This window comes from Biomphalaria glabrata, chromosome 6 (genome assembly GCF_947242115.1).
Source record: "Biomphalaria glabrata chromosome 6, xgBioGlab47.1, whole genome shotgun sequence".
Lineage (NCBI taxonomy): Eukaryota > Metazoa > Mollusca > Gastropoda > Planorbidae > Biomphalaria > Biomphalaria glabrata.
In genome coordinates, this window is record NC_074716.1 from 10,864,770 (window position 1) to 10,883,686 (window position 18,917).

Sequence of the window (18,917 nt, forward strand, 5' to 3'; positions counted from 1 at the left end):
GTGTTGTTTGTTTACGATTGGTGAATGAGGTCCATTGGAAGTGGCCGAGAAATCTTGACAAAATGTAATAAGTGTACTAGACCATTATATTTATCCACATCTCTAAATAAGTAGCGATCGTTTCCTTATTTCAAACAAAGTCATTAATTATTAATAATTAATTAACTGTATGACTATGTTTTGGAGTAATTTATATTTTGTTAGGTACAAAGACAATGGAAAACAAGAGAAAAAAACATGTTTATAATATTAGCAGGCAGACAGAGTGAGTGGATATAAGCTTTGTAAATAAGATGACAACATTTAAAGGTAAACGAGCCTGTTATTGAAAGAGATTCTAGTCAATGCCAAAGATAGATCATTTGAGGTGGCCTAATTGTTCAGCAGAAAAAAAAAAGTTTTACCCAACAAACAGCGGCGACAAAATTGCGTGGACAAAATTTTGCGACTAAATAGTAACAACAAAAAAAGCAAAAAAATTTCCAAACAAAATACTGACGCCTTATTTAAGAATTGTATAAGTGCTGGAGTTGAGTAAGTGATAAACTGGGCAGCATTTTCTGCTGAGGCCTCAACCTCCTTCAAGATTAATATTAATAGATGTTAAAAAATGTCATATTTGTAAATAAAGACTTAGGGTGCTACAAAATTTAATCTCATTCTCCTCATTTACTAATGTGTACAATGGCTATTTTTCTTTTTAAAAAAATATGTTTTTAAAATGTGGTAAACCCACAATACTAAAGGTTAGGTGAATAAATTAATATATGTTATACGTTTGTCATTATTACAATACTTCTATTCAGGAACCTGGACAACTGATCTCAAAACAAATTTGTAACCATTTTCCTAAAAATATAACAGTTGATGTATTTTATTGAGAAAAGAATCACTAGCTTGTTGACCATACGGGGAAACTTTAGTTTGAACGTTATAATTTTTCAAAGTAAAAAAATATATTAACGACAACTGGGCAGAAGTCGGCAGGAGATTATATCTAGGTCTAGAGCCAACATGGCGTAATTATGCCATAACTGAGTAAATTGAAACTTGGTCCAAAATTATTGAAGTTTATAAGCGTTGCTTATATTGTTATGTAAATCTAATATAATTACATCTCGATTCTAGATCTAGAAGTAGATATAGACTAGATCTGAAGAGATCTAAATCAGAACTTTAGGTCTAGTGTTAGATCTAGATGTCCATAAAATAAACATATTAATAAATAATCGTACCAATATATCTGCCTCGCTGGCCTATAGAGAAAATGCAAATTTTTTTGCAGCTGACGGCGTCACGGGTGTTCGAAATTCGAATTAAACCGAATATTGTTTTTTTTTTGTTCATTATTGTTTTATACTTGAAGTTCAATAATGGAGTCTTTGACTTTTTAAAAGATATATTTTTAAAAATGTTTTTCTTGTAATATAGTCATAAATCTTGATTATCCAATTTTCTCTCGTTCTGCAACATTGACAAACTGTAATGTCTCAGGAATAATAATGCTAGAGAGCACATTTCTTATCTCGCCCAATGTTTGTTTAGATTTATGTGACTACTGACCTATTCTATCATCAGTTTTGTTATTTTCAGTCTTTGTCTACAACTATAACAAGGACATCGAAGTTAAGGAGTGCCTAATTAGGGGTGCATATCAACTTCACTTGTCTGAAAAAACACACCCTTCATGTGACAAGGATAAAAAGCGCGTCCTCTTCTGATTATGGTACATTCTTTTTTCCATAACAAGAATACGCAGTTTCGTTTTTCTTTAACCAATACATATTTCTTATTATTTCCCTTTCTTTCGGATTTTGTGGCAAGTAGAATAAGTTAACATTTTTACAAAGCTCACTCTGCCAGATGTTTGTACACGTTATTTCTCCGAAAACAAATCTCGGATCAAGCTGAAATTTTCACGATTGTTTCTTTTACCTGACAAAACAAAATCAATTTTAAAAAAAAAACAAGGTTACAAAAGACAGTTAGTTAATAGAAACATTTGAAAGTGAATGTAAAGTTAGATGTGAACCTGGCCTAACTAGTTCCCCTTTGAGACCTTGTGGCAGATGACGTAAAGTTCATCTGTTTTTGTGGCCTACGGTTAATGAGGGGCTCATGTAGCCAGCACAACGACCAACCGCCTTTAATTTTTCCCCAACTAATGTCAGGTACCCATAATTCAGTGGAGGGATGGTAACATGCGTGTCAACTGTCTATTACCCAATAAAAAATAGTAGATACAAAAAAATAATAAAAAGAAACACATTTGAATTCGGCTAGAGTGCAAGAGGATCAGAAAATATTTCTCTTGAAAGGACCATACGTATTTCCGCATGAATGCCCTATTTATTAAAGAGTTTAATAAATTAATGTTTAGGGACATTTTGTGTCCCGTCTTAGTAGTTTAGATCTAAAGGACTATCTTACGAATAGTCTAAAGTCTCTATACATTCAAGTAACCAGGATTCAATCGTTCGGGGGAGGGGGAGAGAATGGGGCGGGGCAAAAACAAAATGTACCTTTTTTTTAATAAATTTAACATTTATTAGTAGTTAAGAGAAATATAATCGCAGTAAGTTGCATCAAGGAGGCTGTGTCTTTTTTTATACAAAGTATTTTATTTATTTTTCTTGTTTAAGTCTTAGATCAAACTTACTGCATAATGTTAACATTTCGTCTAGCTAATAAAGGATTGGAACAAGATATTGTATTGTCTTAGGCATTAAGCATTTAAATTAAATAACTCTATTTCCTGTTAGTTAATAGAAAAATATTTTAATTGACGCAGTATTCTTTATATAGGTTTATTTTGTCCAAGAGTTTGGGTTATTTGACTGCTTATTAGGAGGAAAAAAGTGGGGGTGTTAATGGGGTAACTATCTGGAAAGTTTACTTTTACCTAGTGATTTTCTTTCTTGGTAAACGTTTCAAATAATGATGATGTTTTTTTCTGTTTTTTTTTTATCTTATCTTATCTTATATAATACAGACGTTACTTCAAAAAAGAAGATGATTACGTCCTACGCGTCATGCATTTAGTCATGCATATCTGAAAAGGTATGCTCTTAATGTTTTATGAAAACTGTCTGCACTCCAAAAAAAAAAAAAAGTAGAACCTTACAGTTTCAGACATATTTAAGCCTAAAAAATGTTCACTAAGGTCAATTTAATTATTTAAACACTTTAATGCCATTGTTGGTCGTACCGGTAAATTCGACTAAGACCTTTTTGGATATACTAAAGAATCGTTCAAGAAATAAAACGTATATATTTAAATTAAAAAAAAAATATTTTAAAGTATTTAAATAATATATATTATATAAATATAATATAAATACATACTATCATCTTTTAACTTTTTATCTCCGTAATTTTTTTCCTCATTCTGACAGAGTTGTTCCTTTTTCACATTTGTACATTCTACCCTGTTGTGATTAAACTTCAATAACATTTTTGTTTGTAATCAGAGAATGCATATTCGTTTTATGTAACACAAATTAAAGTTTATAAAACGAAAAATAAATTTTATTTAACGTAGGGCCATAGTCGCTGTTATCGCCATTAGGAGAGAAAGAGTTAATGAAAAGCATGTTTGGATAGAGTGCACCAACGTATGTATTCATAGGCTACTTACGTTAAACTAATTAAATGCCCTTTCTCAGCGGAGATAAGCCAGGTGTAGTTCAAGTAATTGTTATAGTCAACAGGATATCCTGGGCTTACAATGTATCCAAACGTTTCACTTAGTTCACTTGACATGCCTAGAAATAGTACAATAAAATTGCTATATTAGACATTTTAGTTTGATAAAGAGATTTGATTATTTTATCCTGTGCATTTTGTTTTTATTCAACTACAAGTACAATTTATAAAAACATCATTATGCTTGTTCAAAAACAATCAAACACAATGTAGCTATTACGCTTTTAGCGGCCCCCGAAAGGGAAAAAGATGCTATTAGTTTTGTGTGGTCTGTCTGTCCTTCCGTCCGTTTGTTCGTCCGCTTTAGATCTCGTAAACTAAAAAAGATAGTGAAAATCCGACAACATAATCAGTGGCGTAGCAAGGCACCCATGGGCCCGTGTTCAAGAATATCTCGGTGGGCCTCCACCCCTCTCCACAAAAAGACATTACAATGTCAGTGCAAGGATCTTTTTTTTTTTTTTTGGTCTTAAGAGAATCAAGCAACATTTTTAAATTTTCACAAAGGTACTTTTTTTTCTTCACTTTGGTGTCATTCCAAGTGCTCATGTGTGCTTTACTGGTCAGGGGTCATGGGTTCAAGCGGAACTGTAGGCCCCTAATGGTCGTGGACCTGGGTTCATTGAACCCATTCGCGCCATGGATGCTACGCCACTAATCTTAATATATTATCTGAAAGGGGAAAATCTAATTTTAAAAACAAGTATGCAAGCAGTATTTTCATAAAAATATACCATTTTTAATACTATTCACTATTAATAGCAACAAACTTTGGAAGCTATTTTGTAAGGAAGATGACCATTTACCATATTTTTAACACACTTATGCAAAAGGTTTTAGATTTTTTTAAAATCATTTTATTTACAATTGTATTTGTAAGTTAAATACGTTCTGTCATACTAACTACTACATTTACAAAAAAAAAATACTTTTTTTTTAAAGAGAAAAGTCCATTTAGTATTCATATAAGCGGAACATAATTTAAAACAACAATTAAAAGTAGTTTTTCATAGTATCGAGTCAACTACAAAAGATCCCTACTTGAAATGAAACATTTAACTAAAGGATTTTTTTTTTTTTACGGAAATGTGTTTTTTTTTTCCTTGAGGCTTTGTATAAGAGATTCAACCTGTACAAAACAATTAGATCGATTAGATAATCATTATAACAAATCAGTTAGGCCAGGTTCACATCTAACTTCATATTCACTTTCAGCTATATTTTGGTCTGCTAGACCGTTGGGGCACCACACAAGATCTGTCAACCTTCTTTCTCCATTCTTCTCTGTCATTTGCCTTTGATAGAGTTTCATTCCGATATACTTTCTCAAAATATTGAAACCTGCCTTTTTACCTGCCTGGATGGACAACTTTTGGGGCCGAGTATGAGTTTGCGTTTCTACACATACTGTCTTTGTAACATTGTTTTTTCTGTCTCTAAAATAAGCAAAAATAATGTTTCTATATATAAAGGAATAATTTTCTGAATTTATTAAACGTTTAAGATGTATTAATCTCGTTTACAGCGTTAGTTTTTTTAAACAGCCTTTTTCAACTCATTCTGTCTGGTTGGAATTTCTTACACTTTACTTCTACCACTTGTCAATCTCAAATCAAGTTGAACCTTTGCACAATTATTAATTTAAGATGACAATTCATGAGTCAATAGCAAAAATATAAACAATTAATTAATCTATGAGTCATGTTTAAGCAATTATATCTTATACATAAACTTACTTAGCTAAGGTGCCTTTAATTGTAAAGTATTTAATAGTAACATATGTATAAGGCTAACATTTCTATACTAGCAAATTCACTAGATGACTTCCTTCTTCTTGTTTACAACACACTCGTCACTTCCCGCAAGTCCCCTAACTCCAAGGTACCCAACATTTGACCGTGTGTCACGGTTGACCACACAGAGTAACCGTGTCACAATATCTTGTGAAGAGAATTGTGTAGTACGCTCAAAAAATATACTATAGACATTAAATACTAAAACTTTTTCTATTTCTACTTTTATAGTTTAACTGTTAATTAATGAAAGCTCAAGACCAATGTTCGTATTTAGAATCGAGCACAGAAACATTTTCCCAAATATACCTCTCTTCCCATGTCAATAATGGTAGCGGCTTTTTCTTTTTTATCGATGAGCAGCATATCAGGGCGATTAAAATCTACTGTTTTGTCAGTCAAAATATGCCTATCACAGTACAGTAGATTATTATTATTATTATTTAAATACTATAAAGTGTACTAGATCTATACATTTGCTTAACCAGGATTCTTTCTTGGGGAGAAAGGCAATACATCCTTTTTTAAAAATCTTACATTCGTACATCTTTAAGAGAAAAACAATCGCTGTATACGTTTTATAAAAGAGGTATTTGGTTGTTTTACTTGCTTCTATTTTGCTTGTATGTTATGCCTATGAATTTTTACTTACTTCTTGTATAGTAGATAGCTCTAAATCCTTTGTAAGTACTTGAAGCTTTTCGATATGAGACTGTCAGACTATTGGATTTTGAAGCATAATATCCCGACGTGCTATTCAATCTATTGCATGTTTTTTGAAGTAAAATTTTAGAACCTTCTAGAATTTCCAAATAGTTTGTCGAACAACTGGCTGTTGAATACATATCTATCTCCAGCACACTAAAATCAACAATATTTTTTTAAAATGATATAGCATTAATTAATGAATAAAATAAAGTATGTATTGTATTATTAGCAGAAAAAAAACAACATATTAATAGTTTCTTAGCATCGATACAATACGTTTTTCACATTATCCGTTGGCAATTAAATAATAGCAAGTGTTCTTTTTAGGACTCGATGAAATAAATCAAGTTTAGTCTAATCTAATGTTATTACCAATGGTTAATGAGGATGTGACGTGGCCAGAACACTGACCAACATTTATAATTCGCCCAACTAATTGTAGACTAAAATTAAATTTGAGAATTCCAGGACTCTATTATGAGATGCAAAAATTTGGTGGTCAAACACTTTAACCCTCGTCATTATTGTACTCAGGGCCGGCCTTACTAATTGCAGGTCCCAATTCAAATGATGCTTAGGAGGCTTCTCTTCTCAATTTTTTTTTTTTTTTTTTTTTACAAGAACAACTTCTTATCTTATCATATCTTATTAAATACAGACGTTACTTCAAAAAAGTAGATGATTACTTCCTACGCGTGTCCCTGGGTCAATCTAGTCATGCATGTTAATCAAGGACTCAAATTCTGGCAGGTGACTGGTTTTCCAGGCTGACTAAGGCAACTCATTCCATGCTCTAATAGCAATAGGGCAGAAGGAGCATGTGTACATAGGGGGGCCTATTTGTCCTAGCATATGGAAGAAGGAATGCGACTTTATCTTTTTCTGTGTATTTCTATTAGGTTTTGTTTTTGAATATGGAGATTATGTTTTATTATTTTTTTGTTTATTCGCCTAATTAGACATTATTAGATCATCATATCAACATGTATTATACAACGCGCATAGTAAGAAATTCAAATGTAATAGGCGCCAGTGTGTTAATTAAAGTTACGCCAATCATACGACAAAATATATTGTTCACTCTTTAATCCCTCCTTCTTTAAAAGCCTAAGACAAGAGCCATGACAGATAGTGAAATTCTAAATTTAAATTGTGAGGCCTCTGCCAGGAAAGGAACCCAATTGGAAGCAATAGAAAAAAACCGAGTTAATGCCGGCCATGGCCCTCATTAATCTTCGAACTCTTAAGACAAGCCTTATTAATACTCAAAACAAATATGAAACGTGATATTAATTTTCGTTAGTAATTCAAACGTAAAGATGTATGGTAAGTATTGTTTGAACAAAACAAAAGAACTCAACACTATGGTAATATATGTCCTCGGCTCTCCGTAGATCCACCAAGTGACCAGGGTTCCTTGGCTAACGCTGCTTGGGCTGGCAAGGACGCCACACTCTCCTGCAGAGCTAAAAATTGGACCGCTGTCTGTAAGATATTGAATTGACAGTGATATTAATGCAATATGACAACCAGAACAAAAGGGCGTGTAAGAATAGTTTAGTAGTTTTCATAATACTAGTCGAGCGGCGACGTAGCATACGCCGTTATTTTGTAGGGCGGGCCTTAGGCCACTGCAAACCATGCGACCTCAGTGGGCCCAGCACTTTTATAGGATCTGCGAAAATTTTAGGTGTATAAATTAATTAATTAAGCCATTTTACAACTTATAACAGATTTCCATCGGTCAGGAGGTCCTGGAAATCTCCTGAAATTATGAAAATCTTTTAAAAACTCATACCATTCTCCTGAAATATACATCCGAAAATTATCTTTTTTTTTCGCTCTTAAATTACCTAGGATAACTCCCTCCGTCCGAGTTGCAAAAATAAAAGAGCGATCTTTCCATTGTGTCCAAACTCTTGAGCGTGCTCTGTCGCCTCGATAGTTACTTCAGAGTAGATTACTTCCCCCCCCCCACACACACAAACCTTTTTTTTTAACGTGAGGTAGAAATAAAAAAAAGAGTTATAATGCAACGGTCCTGCCCTGCTATTTTTGTGACACGTGTTCTCCCCCCCCCTCCCTCTCTTGTTTTCTCGTGGACTATCCTCAGAGTGATCTTTCCTTTACTCCTTACTACTCGACAAAACTCTTTGGGGAAGAAGAGAATTATATTTATAGATATTCAATAACTTACTTCTAACACATAATCCACTCAATGTGTCTTTGAACGAGTCAATAGGACAGGAACATATCCTTGAATTAGGGTTGCAGTATTCTGTTAAACATTGAGAATTGGATGTACAACTAGCCCCATAAGCTGTTTTTGTTGAATCTGGGTTGTTGCATTTAGTATAGGCATCTGAATGTTTGATCTTGAAATGAAATAAGAATTTTGAGTGGGTAAAAATTAAAAGATTATGTGTTTCTTATGCAAGTACTTAATGACCTCCTCTATGTAAATATACATACGATATATTAAATATTTCATAGGAATTAAAATTAAATATCACAACATTGCCTTTGTGTTAAGAATACGAGGTGGAAGAGCGTAAATGGTTTGGTTTCTGAACCGAGGGTCCCGGGTGTGAATCCTGGTAAAAATTGGGATTTTTAATTTCTCAATCTTTGGTCGCCTCTGAGTCCACCCAGCTTTAATGTTTTTGTGTTAATTAAGTCACTAAAGGACTTCATATAATTCATTAGTTCTAAGAACATTATAAAAATACTTTCAAAGAATTCTTAGTTTCTAATTACTTCACATAATTCTTTACTCCTAAATAAATTACAAAAATAATGCATAACATTCTTTAGTTCTAAGTACTTAATAAAATTATTTCATAGTTCTAAGTACTTCATTGAATTATTTAGTTCTAAGTAGTTTACAAAATCCATTAGTTTTAATTACTAATCGAAGCGTTAGGTACTAAAAATGACTCAAGTGCATTATATTTATATTGCACCAAGAAGGGAGCAAAAAGGAAGACAAAGTCTTAGAAAGGCGAACGTAAGAAAAAAAAAAGACAAAGTAAAATTTGACAAGAATACAAACTCAGAGGCGGCCCCCCATCGAAGTCATCAAACAATACAGACTATTTAAGACAAAGTCTTGTTTTGATCTTTTAAAGTAATAATATTATACACAAATCATTTGGCGTTATTTTTCACATAAAATCAAACAGTACCACATTTCGTCTTTGAATAGACTCTTCTGGAATAAGTAGAGTAGCGTTAGCTGATCACCTAGACAGTGTCGGTGGCACCTGGTGCGGTTGTTCCGGGTGTCATCCCTTCCCCATGAACTTTCTTCAAATATGTTCCAATCAACACTATTGCTAGTTAGTTCTTTTTGTTGAACAAATACAGTGTGTTATGACATTTATTCAAATGTTATTGCACATTTTACAATGACATTTAACTACAATTAGAAATCACCAGGTTTCCTTTGTTATACTTTAAGACAGAAATGGTTTAACGTTATTTAAACATTTAAACTTAAACTACCATCTAGACGTGTCTAGGCATGTTTGGGCGTATATTTAGAGATTTTAATATAATAATCTTTTCCGATGTGTCTGCTTTTACCAAGATAAGATTTTTTCAACTTGGTTGTCATCCCCTAAATGGTTGCATCCGGTGCGAAAGCACCTCTCGCACCCCCAGGGGACGCTACTGCTACCATATACGTATTTTAATTAATATATTGGAGTAGACGAGCTAGGAAATAAAAAAAAAATGAGCCCGCACAAGTAACCGGTTTCCCATGCGAACAGCATAGGCCTAATACACTATTAGTAGGCCTACTAATCCTGATCATAATCGCTCTATCTTCTTCATAGGTCTAGACTATATAAAATACCTAGAATCTAGAGCTAGACTAGATCTAGATTTCTAGACAAGTTCTTTTATAGTCCAGATCTACACCTAGATTAGATCCCGAACTAGAATCTAGACATTGTCTAGATTTTTTGACTAGTTCTAGATGTAGTCTAGATATCTAGGTCTAGATTTAGAATCTACACTAGATATAGAACTAGAATAGAATTCGTATGACTTTACACGCTTAATCTTAAAATTACTAGTCCTAGAGTTAAGCCAATATTATGAGTAGAATTAGTAGGCCTACCACTAAATAATAATAATCACTATGCTGTTCGCATCACATTCACTTCTTAATGTGATATTACTGTTTACAATAATAAATAATAATAATAAATAATAATAAATCTGCACCTCTAAGCTGTAAGAAGATAAACTATTTTCTTAATAATTTATAAATAATAAATTTAGTTCAATTTGTTTAATACATTTCAATCTAAATCTAGATCTGCATCTTGCCTCTATTGAGTGTAATTTAGATTGTTGTCAAGTTTAGGACTACACTGAGGATATGCCAAAACCGCGCGCTATAAAAGTAGTTCGTTTTTTTTTTAATTTTAAATAAAACGAATTTTGTATAAAATTATTTAAAAATACATTTGAATCAGTATTCTATTCTATGAGTTAGTTAATAAATGGAAAATCTATTTTATAATGATCCATCGATACTTTTTCCATTGTGATCTTACAGACAAATTTTTGTACCTTTGCTCGAATCTATGAATGAAGCTTGATTTATTAATCAAGAAGTTTGTGACCTCTGTTGGATATTTACCTCCACTGAAGTTTTTCATTTAAAAAGGGTGTATTTAAAAAAAACAACTGCTTGCATAGATAATTTTTAAAATTAGATGTTTCACTTTCAGAAAATAAAAAGTTGTCGTTGCATCAGAAATTTGAATAATCTAAAATATGATGTCCGATTTTCATTTTCCCCTTTCGTAGGCAGCTAAGGATTACATTGTATTTGATGAAACATTTCAGTGAATCCAATACTATAGAACACTATATTTAGTTTCGTATTTCTCAGATACAACATCTTTTCCCAGTTGTACATTATTACCGCAAACATTGGCCCACTTGTGGAAGTCATTGCACGACATTTGTTTCTTCAGATTGTACATTGTGAGAAAAGTGTCTCTCACTGTAGGATGTAGTTCCCTACTATTGCCCTCTGCATGTTGATTAGGAAAAGAGTCTTTTCAACTTTATTGTTACGCCTCGGAATGCAAAATAAACACGAGAAGATCTTGGGGTATTTTGAGTAACTGATTTCTTTTGAACGTCCTTGAAGAATTGAACACCTGTTCAAGGAGGAGGTTATCCAAATTAAATCTTACAGCAGGTATCGATTATTTTGTCTGTGCAACTTATCAACAAGATACGAAGAAATAAGCTCTATTGATGCATAATACCCAATAGTGAAAAAAAAGGTGGACATTTTTACATTTTTAGGCCAATTCCTTCGTATCTGAAAAAACGACACCTAAAAGGAGGTCTCTTTTTGCCGGATGTCTGATAACATTGTCACTATCCAACTTTAGACAAACAAATAACTGTATTGTAATAACTAAAATAGTATGTACTCATAAATAGTATACACGCAGAATGTCATATGATCATTTAAACTCTAGCAGACGTATGTCGTACAAGAAAATTCACAGCACAACGTATCGTGTTGAAAGCTATAATTTAACGAAATGAACAAACATTTGTATTTGCGCATCTTACCATCAAAATACTTATGATTATGAAAACGAAATTGTGGCCTAAAGTATCCATCTTGTATTTACTAAGGAACAAACCATTTGATAATTTAAAACAGTATTTTACTTCCTTCTAGCTAAGTGACGTAAATTATTCTATTTTGAGATCAGTTTATCTAGGGAAGTCAGCTACCTGGAGAATTAATAGATCAATAAGCTTATGTTTTTTTTTAATTTCTTTGCATTAAAAGTCTTGCCTTCTGGTATCGTTACAGAACTTGGTCAAGGATAGCCCATTGTCATGTCAAATTTAAGTGCCTTTAAATAGGTTGAGTAAGGAGAAACTATGTATATGTTTGAAATATTTTTTTTTAAGATTCTATGTCTGCCGTATTTGATTGTAGCTGTTGATAGTTGTAGTGGTAAAAAGCAACAGTATGGTATAGTTTGTTAAATAATTAAGTTGTAATAAATAAAAATACAAGCTACATTCTATTATTTATTTAATAATTGAATTGGCATTTTTCTATCATTCGACAAGAATGTAAATGAAACCTAGGATAACAACAAAACAACAGAAACTCATGCTAAACATTTGAGAAAGAGAAATTTAATGAATATATAGATCTACTCTAAATTAAACTGGATCGAGGACATGTACTAACCAGAACATAATTAATAATGTTCTAAAATTGAGTCTCCTTATCCGCCGTAACAGTTTTTTATTAGTTTATTTCAACATTAAAAAAAAAAAAATTAGTATGTTGGTGTTCTCCAAATGTGGTTCTCTTAACAGCCTTATCATTCGTCTATTTCTGCACTGGGAAAAAAATATAAATATCATATGTACAGTTAACAGAGCAGGGGAGGGGAGTACTGGGTTTAGCATTTCAACTCAGTCCTCTCCCCTTCACTTCTTTTTTTTTGTTTTCACAAAACCAACCTTTGCTAAGTGTTATCAGTTGGGGCCTGGGTGATACTCAGAGGGGTAGAGCTCTGCCACACCTTTTGAATTGTATGAGGGGAACTTGCAAAGCGAGATACTGATTTTAAATGTTGTACTCGTAAAGATATTATGTAGATATAGTTGTACGTTCACCCTAAGTACCTAAAATTAAGACTTTATTTTGTATAATTTAGCTTTTTCAAGATATTATTCTAAAATTCATCATAAAATAAATGTTATCGCTACTAAAATTTCTAGATTCGCAATCATCTTATCTTGCAGCTCAAATAGTACGGTAAAAAATAAACACATTATTTAGCCATCAAAAGTTAGCAATTTCCACTTGTGATTTATTTTTATTTTATGAAATAAATTAGTATCTAAATGTGTAGGACATTCATGTGAGGAAGAAAGTTGTTGTTAAAATATATATCTCTTAATTTCGTATCTTATCTTATAAAATACACACGTTGCTTCAATACAGAGGATGATTACGTCCTAAGCATGACCCTAGGTCAATCTAGTCGTTCATGTTAATCAATGACTTAAACTTGGCAAAGTCATTGGTCTTCTTGGCTGATTTGCCAGCAGACCAAGAGAAGGGTGATAGTGAATGTGAAGTTAGGTGCGAGCGTGGATAACTGATGTGTTATAATGATTATCTAATTGAACTAATTGTTTTGTAAAGGGTCCATCTCTTATTCAAAGCCTCAAGTGAATTATATTATCTATATACGAAAAAAAATATTTTAAAAAAATGCATTTAATTAATTGTTGTTTTAAATTATGTTCCAATAATATGCATACTAAACAGATTGTTGTTTTTTTTAAAGTAAACATTTTTTGGTAAATGTAATAATTCATATGGAAGTGTGTCAAAAAATATAACACCGTTTACATAAATGACTTAAAAATATAGTAAATGGTCATACCCCTTACTAATCAGCCTCCCGTGTTTGCTACTATTGATAGTAAATAGTTTTGTTATGAAAAAACTGCTTGCGTACTTGGATTTAAAAATTAGATTTTTCGCTTCCAGAAAAGAAAAATGTAGCCACTGCGTCAGATCTTTGAATTATCTAAAATATTTCGGTGTCGTATTTTCACTATCTTTTCTAGTGTACGAGATCTAAATGAGACGGACGGACGGAGAGACAGACAGACCACATAAGACTAATAGCGTCTTTTCCCCTTTCGGGGGCCGCTAAAAATAGAAAAGGCTGTTAGTGAGAATTGGTAACCTATTCGAGAGAAAAACATTTTAAGAAATCTTTAAGATTGTAAACATAAGCAAACAAAACAATTTTAAAATTACATCTTAAAAAAAAAGACAACACCTCCATTATACAAGTTTAAAAAAAATTTAGAAATAAAATGTTTTGTTTTAGCCGGACATCGAATTCGTACCCTGGCACCGTCAGCTTGATATACCAACCACGCTACCCACTGGGACAGAAGACATTGTAATAATTGCGTCATTATCTATAAGTAATTTAGAATCGTCCATTTTGGTAATTACAACTAAATGACGTGTCATGAAGTGGGCGCTTCAGTCTTGAAATAGAACGAAAGGAAAGATTGAGACATAAACAACCAAAGTTTCCGGCGGCCATTTTGTGTCTTAACCGGTGGACACATGCTTGCCTAAATATGTAGGTCACGGCTGGGGCTGCTTAGCCAAGGGAAATACTGCATTCCTCTGTTATGACATGATTAGGATTTAGTTGTTTGTTTCGGGAATAGGGGAAAAGTTTTACTTAGCGACGATGAAGTAAAGTTTGTTCAAAAGTAAGAACGCTCTATTCGACAAACAAGACGCTTTTCAGTACACAGACGGCTAGTAACGAAGGACATTAGACGGATCCCTATTTTAAGTATTAAAAAGAAAAAAAAAATCCACCCCCTCCTTACCAAAAAATATACTTTGTGTTCGACTGATTGCAAAAACTTGGTCAGATAGACGTAGTGAGTCTACACACACTGGCGGATCCAGAACCTTGGAGTGGGGGGGGGGCGACTTTTTCCAAACCCTAACCCTAACGCCCAGTAAACCCTAACCCTATGCATAAACGTGCGTAAAGCATATATATATATATATATATATATATATATATATATATATATATATATATATTCGATTTATGAGAATAAAATAAGTCTGTTTCTCAAGCTTCGGCGAAAAACAAACAGAAAAAAAAACAGTCATGCTGAGGCCTTTCTCTTGCAAGCTTGGGGGTCTGGGAGAGCGCTGTAAGCATTATCAGTGGAGTTCGGGGCGAAGCCCCGACTTCAAAAGCGTTTTATTGCATTTTTCACGGCTGAAACCCATTCTCCTGACATCTACAGCTCATTACTTATTAGTGGGGTTCGGGGCGAAGCATCGACTCCAAAAGCGTTTTCTTGCATTCTTCTCTGCAGAAACACATTCTCCTGACCTACAGCTCATTATTCATTCTATTATAAAGAACCTTTTGAAAAATGTGGAAACATATTCTAATATGAATTTATAGTCCCTTAATACATTGCAAATACAACCGATTTGTTATTTGAAAAGATAAGATACCCCACATATTTAGATTAAGGCTTTGAGGATCAAAAAATTCAATAAATAATATTTAATAAAATGTAAGTATAAATTGTGAGTTATAGTCCTAAATTTATTTAAAGAAAAATATGAGATAGAGTAAAGGTTGGAAAAAGTCGACTAGGAAAAGATTATCTGGCTTTTGAATTTATCTCAACCGTAACTGTTATATTGACAAATTTCTTTTGAATTATAACTTTTTCAAAGCAAAGTCTTTTTTAAAATAGTTATGATAAATTCATGTGAAATTACACAGTAAAATGAAAACGGTTAATCCTCGCCACTTTTTATAATTTCTGCTAATGATTGCATTTTGCATTAAAGAATAGGGGTTGGGCGACTCCATATAAAAATTTACTTTATAGCATATATAAATTATATTAGTGACATATTCTTTAAAATTTTGTAATTTCTTACTATAATACAAAAAGAAAAAGTATTGGTTTGTCCGATGAGGGGGGGGGGGGGGGAAGGTGATTGCATGTATCGCACTTCCACCTGTTTATATTATACAGATATTCAACTAATTTTGTTCACATACTATGATTTCTCCATAAAAGTAGGACCGCCCCCCCCCCCCCACTCAAAGGGTTTAGATGGGAAGGACAGTAGAGGTATTCGCTCCTCCCCTTCCAGTCGGCCAACAGGTGAACGACATAATATAAAGACCTATAACAAGTTTTAATCATAGAGATATTTAATTTATTCTGTTAGCAAGCTGTGATTTCTACAAATAAATAGGACCGCCCCCCCACTCGAAAGTTTATGGTTGGGGGGGGGCGGATTGATGCCATCGCCCCCTCCCGACCCTACCAAATCGGCCAAAATACTAGAAAGGGGGGGGGCGAAATAATCTAAAAATAGGTTGAAATATAAATAATTAGTATATATTATTAACATACGTAATAAATTCGTATACAAATTGTGTGAATTCTATACTTAAACTCGTAATTCACCCCTACCGCCCCCCCCCAGATCCGCCAGTGCCTACACATGTAGTCCTAGTGTATTGTGTATAGTTGATGGCAGCCTGGTCGTGCCATTGGCGCGCAGGACTGTCGTTCGGACTTATCGATGGTCCCGGGTTCAAACCCTGCCCTCTCCCATCCCACATCGGTCTGCGGGAGGTTTGGACTAGGAAGTAACATCTTCAACTCTGAAGGAACATCGGAAACATGTAAAACATTTTACAAACAAACATTTTACGATTGTGTTGACTTCACCCGTTTTTTTTCCTTGGGCATACCCAATAGTGTTAAGTGGTCAGACACAAAAGATAGCACATTGGCATGGTAATTCAAGCATATATGGAGGTATGTATGTATGTGTGTGTGTGTGCGTGTGTGTGTTTTTACGTGTGTGTGTGTGTGTGTGTATACACATGCAAGAACTGATAAAAAACGTTTAAAGTTGAAATACCGAGTTTAGCCACAGGGTTATACAAATAGTCCGTATAGTAACTTGCTACACACCTACATATGATGGGCTCTTTATGTCATAACATCAAAATAAATGTTGGATTTGTGTCCAGTGCTGCTGCTTTTCTAAATATTAGAATTAATATATACGTTTTCTTTCGAGTTTTGAACATTCTGATAAACTTTGTCATCATCAGCATAAGCGAATCTCGGTGTTATCTCTTCATATGAGTTATCGGGGGAATCAGGTGTGAATGATTTATTATCTTGAACGAATTTTGGCTTGGCTGAAAAACCGAGCTTATTTGTAGAAGAACTGGTCTTGAATGGAGATGATGGCTTGGAAGATGCCTTTGGCTTGATGTTGGACTTGGCCAAAGCGGGCACTGCTGGCTGTACTTTCGATATTTCAGATGTACTTAACGTTGTACTAGAGGTTGATTGTACGTCTTCATGTTTCATATGAGAGAGAAAATAAAATAAAATACATTAATTGAATATACACACACACACGTATACATGTAATATTTCTGAGTATATATTCAATTCGATCCAAGAATGGGTGTGGGAGAAATAACTTGTTTAAAAATATCTTTACCAGACAGACAGAAAGAAAGACGGACACAGTGAGTTGCTACGAGTTTTGTAAAATGGGAAAGAGCAGCATAATTACAGTCTTATCTCAAATACTGAAAGATTCTCTTCATTTTTTCCTTTTCTATGTAAAACAAAATTATATAGATAGCACTAATACTTAATTATTTTTTTTTATTATTCTTTTTACAGAACACACTATGTCTGTCAAACTATTTATTACTCACACATTGATTCTCGAATCAAGCTGAAACTTTGCACAATTATTCACTGAAATAGACACGCCATGAATCAATAAAAAAGTAACCAATTAGGCAATTAATAACTAATAATTAACTATTTTGTTTAAGAGCAACAAGGAAAACTAAAACTTCACTATTCAGAGATATAGCTAATAATGTTGTGTGTAGTCCCCTTCAATAATTGTTAACGCTATTTCTTATTTCACGCATTCTCCAATCAAGTTTATACTTTACAAAATTATTTCTTAAACCTAACAAAACATGAAACAATAAACAAAAATAGGAGTTTTTTAAATTATTGTCATAGCCAATGAACAAATTTGCAAAGTTTTTCATGATCCGAGAACTGGAAGAGTTAGAATAACGTGTAAAATATTTTGACCAGACAGACTGTCAGAGTGAATTGATATAAGTTTGGTACAAATAAATATCAATAATACCGAATACTATGAAAACATAGAACTTGATAAGCTTGAAAAAACAAATATATATAGTATTTCCTTGTTGGCCTCCTTCAATCGAAGAATGACTATGGTTCATCCTTTTTTTTTTTTGGAGAGACACTCCCGTCCACAGATATCGCAGGTTAAGGTGGTTTTTGCTTCGGTGGTAGAGGAGCTGGTCATTTCTTGTATTGTACGTTTTTCTTCCTGAGCTGAGACCCATGTTCTTTCACTGTCCATAGCTTTCTTGGTCAATGTCTCTCTCCATCTGATGGGGTCTAGAGCTACGTCTTACCAATGGTCAGCATTGATATTCACTGATTTGAGGTCCCTTTTTTTTTTACATCTACGTAACGGAGGTGGGGGCGACCAGTTTTTCTTGAGCCAGATGCGAGTTGTCCGTAGAGGATGACTTTCGGGATGCGATTGTCCTCCATTCGGCGAACATGTCCAAGCCAGTGCAAGTGGCGTTGTCTGAGGGCTGTAAAGATGCTGGAAATACCTGTTCGCGCAAGGATCTCAGCATTGCACCCTTTTTCTTTCCATGTAATTTTCAAGATCCTACGTAGACATCGCAAATGAAATGAGTTCAGTTTTCTCTCTTGCTTTGCGTAGGTGGTCCATGATTCACTACCGTACAGTAGTGTACTAATAACGCATGCCTTGTAGAGTTCCATTTTGGTCACTGTACTGAGCTTCTGGTTTTCCCAAACTCCTGGCCTGAGTCTAGCTGAGAGTAGACGAAAGTTAATCATGGAACATGTCTTTGGCCTCTGGTGTGGAACTCAAAGTAGGCACTTATCAAAGTCACGTGTCCAATAGATGTGTTAAGGCGTAGTGATTATAGTCTATCTGAACCGTTGCACTTCAACTCTACTGTGTTCAGTAGTGTGTTCTTA

General features: G+C 33.6%; 2 protein-coding genes across 5 annotated transcripts in view; both read right to left on the bottom strand.

The window, feature by feature from the left end:
• LOC106051286 (uncharacterized) overlaps positions 1-11,873 on the bottom strand; it is a 32,624-nt gene extending 20,751 nt beyond the window's left edge. For both annotated transcript variants that reach the window (XM_056031374.1, XM_056031373.1), the window contains exons 1-5: positions 11,817-11,873; positions 8,404-8,581; positions 7,568-7,691; positions 6,151-6,359; positions 3,638-3,764 (exon numbers count right to left, since the gene is read on the bottom strand). In XM_056031374.1, the coding sequence (XP_055887349.1) occupies positions 3,638-3,764; positions 6,151-6,359; positions 7,568-7,691; positions 8,404-8,581; positions 11,817-11,867 (689 nt within the window). In that variant the 5' untranslated portion in view covers positions 11,868-11,873. The remainder of the gene's footprint in view (positions 1-3,637; positions 3,765-6,150; positions 6,360-7,567; positions 7,692-8,403; positions 8,582-11,816) is intronic.
• Positions 11,874-12,379: 506 nt separating this feature from the next.
• LOC106075058 (prion-like-(Q/N-rich) domain-bearing protein 25) overlaps positions 12,380-18,917 on the bottom strand; it is a 36,675-nt gene continuing 30,137 nt past the window's right edge. For all 3 annotated transcript variants that reach the window (XM_056033558.1, XM_056033557.1, XM_013235978.2), the window contains one exon: positions 12,380-17,188. In XM_056033558.1, the coding sequence (XP_055889533.1) occupies positions 16,866-17,188 (323 nt within the window). In that variant the 3' untranslated portion in view covers positions 12,380-16,865. The remainder of the gene's footprint in view (positions 17,189-18,917) is intronic.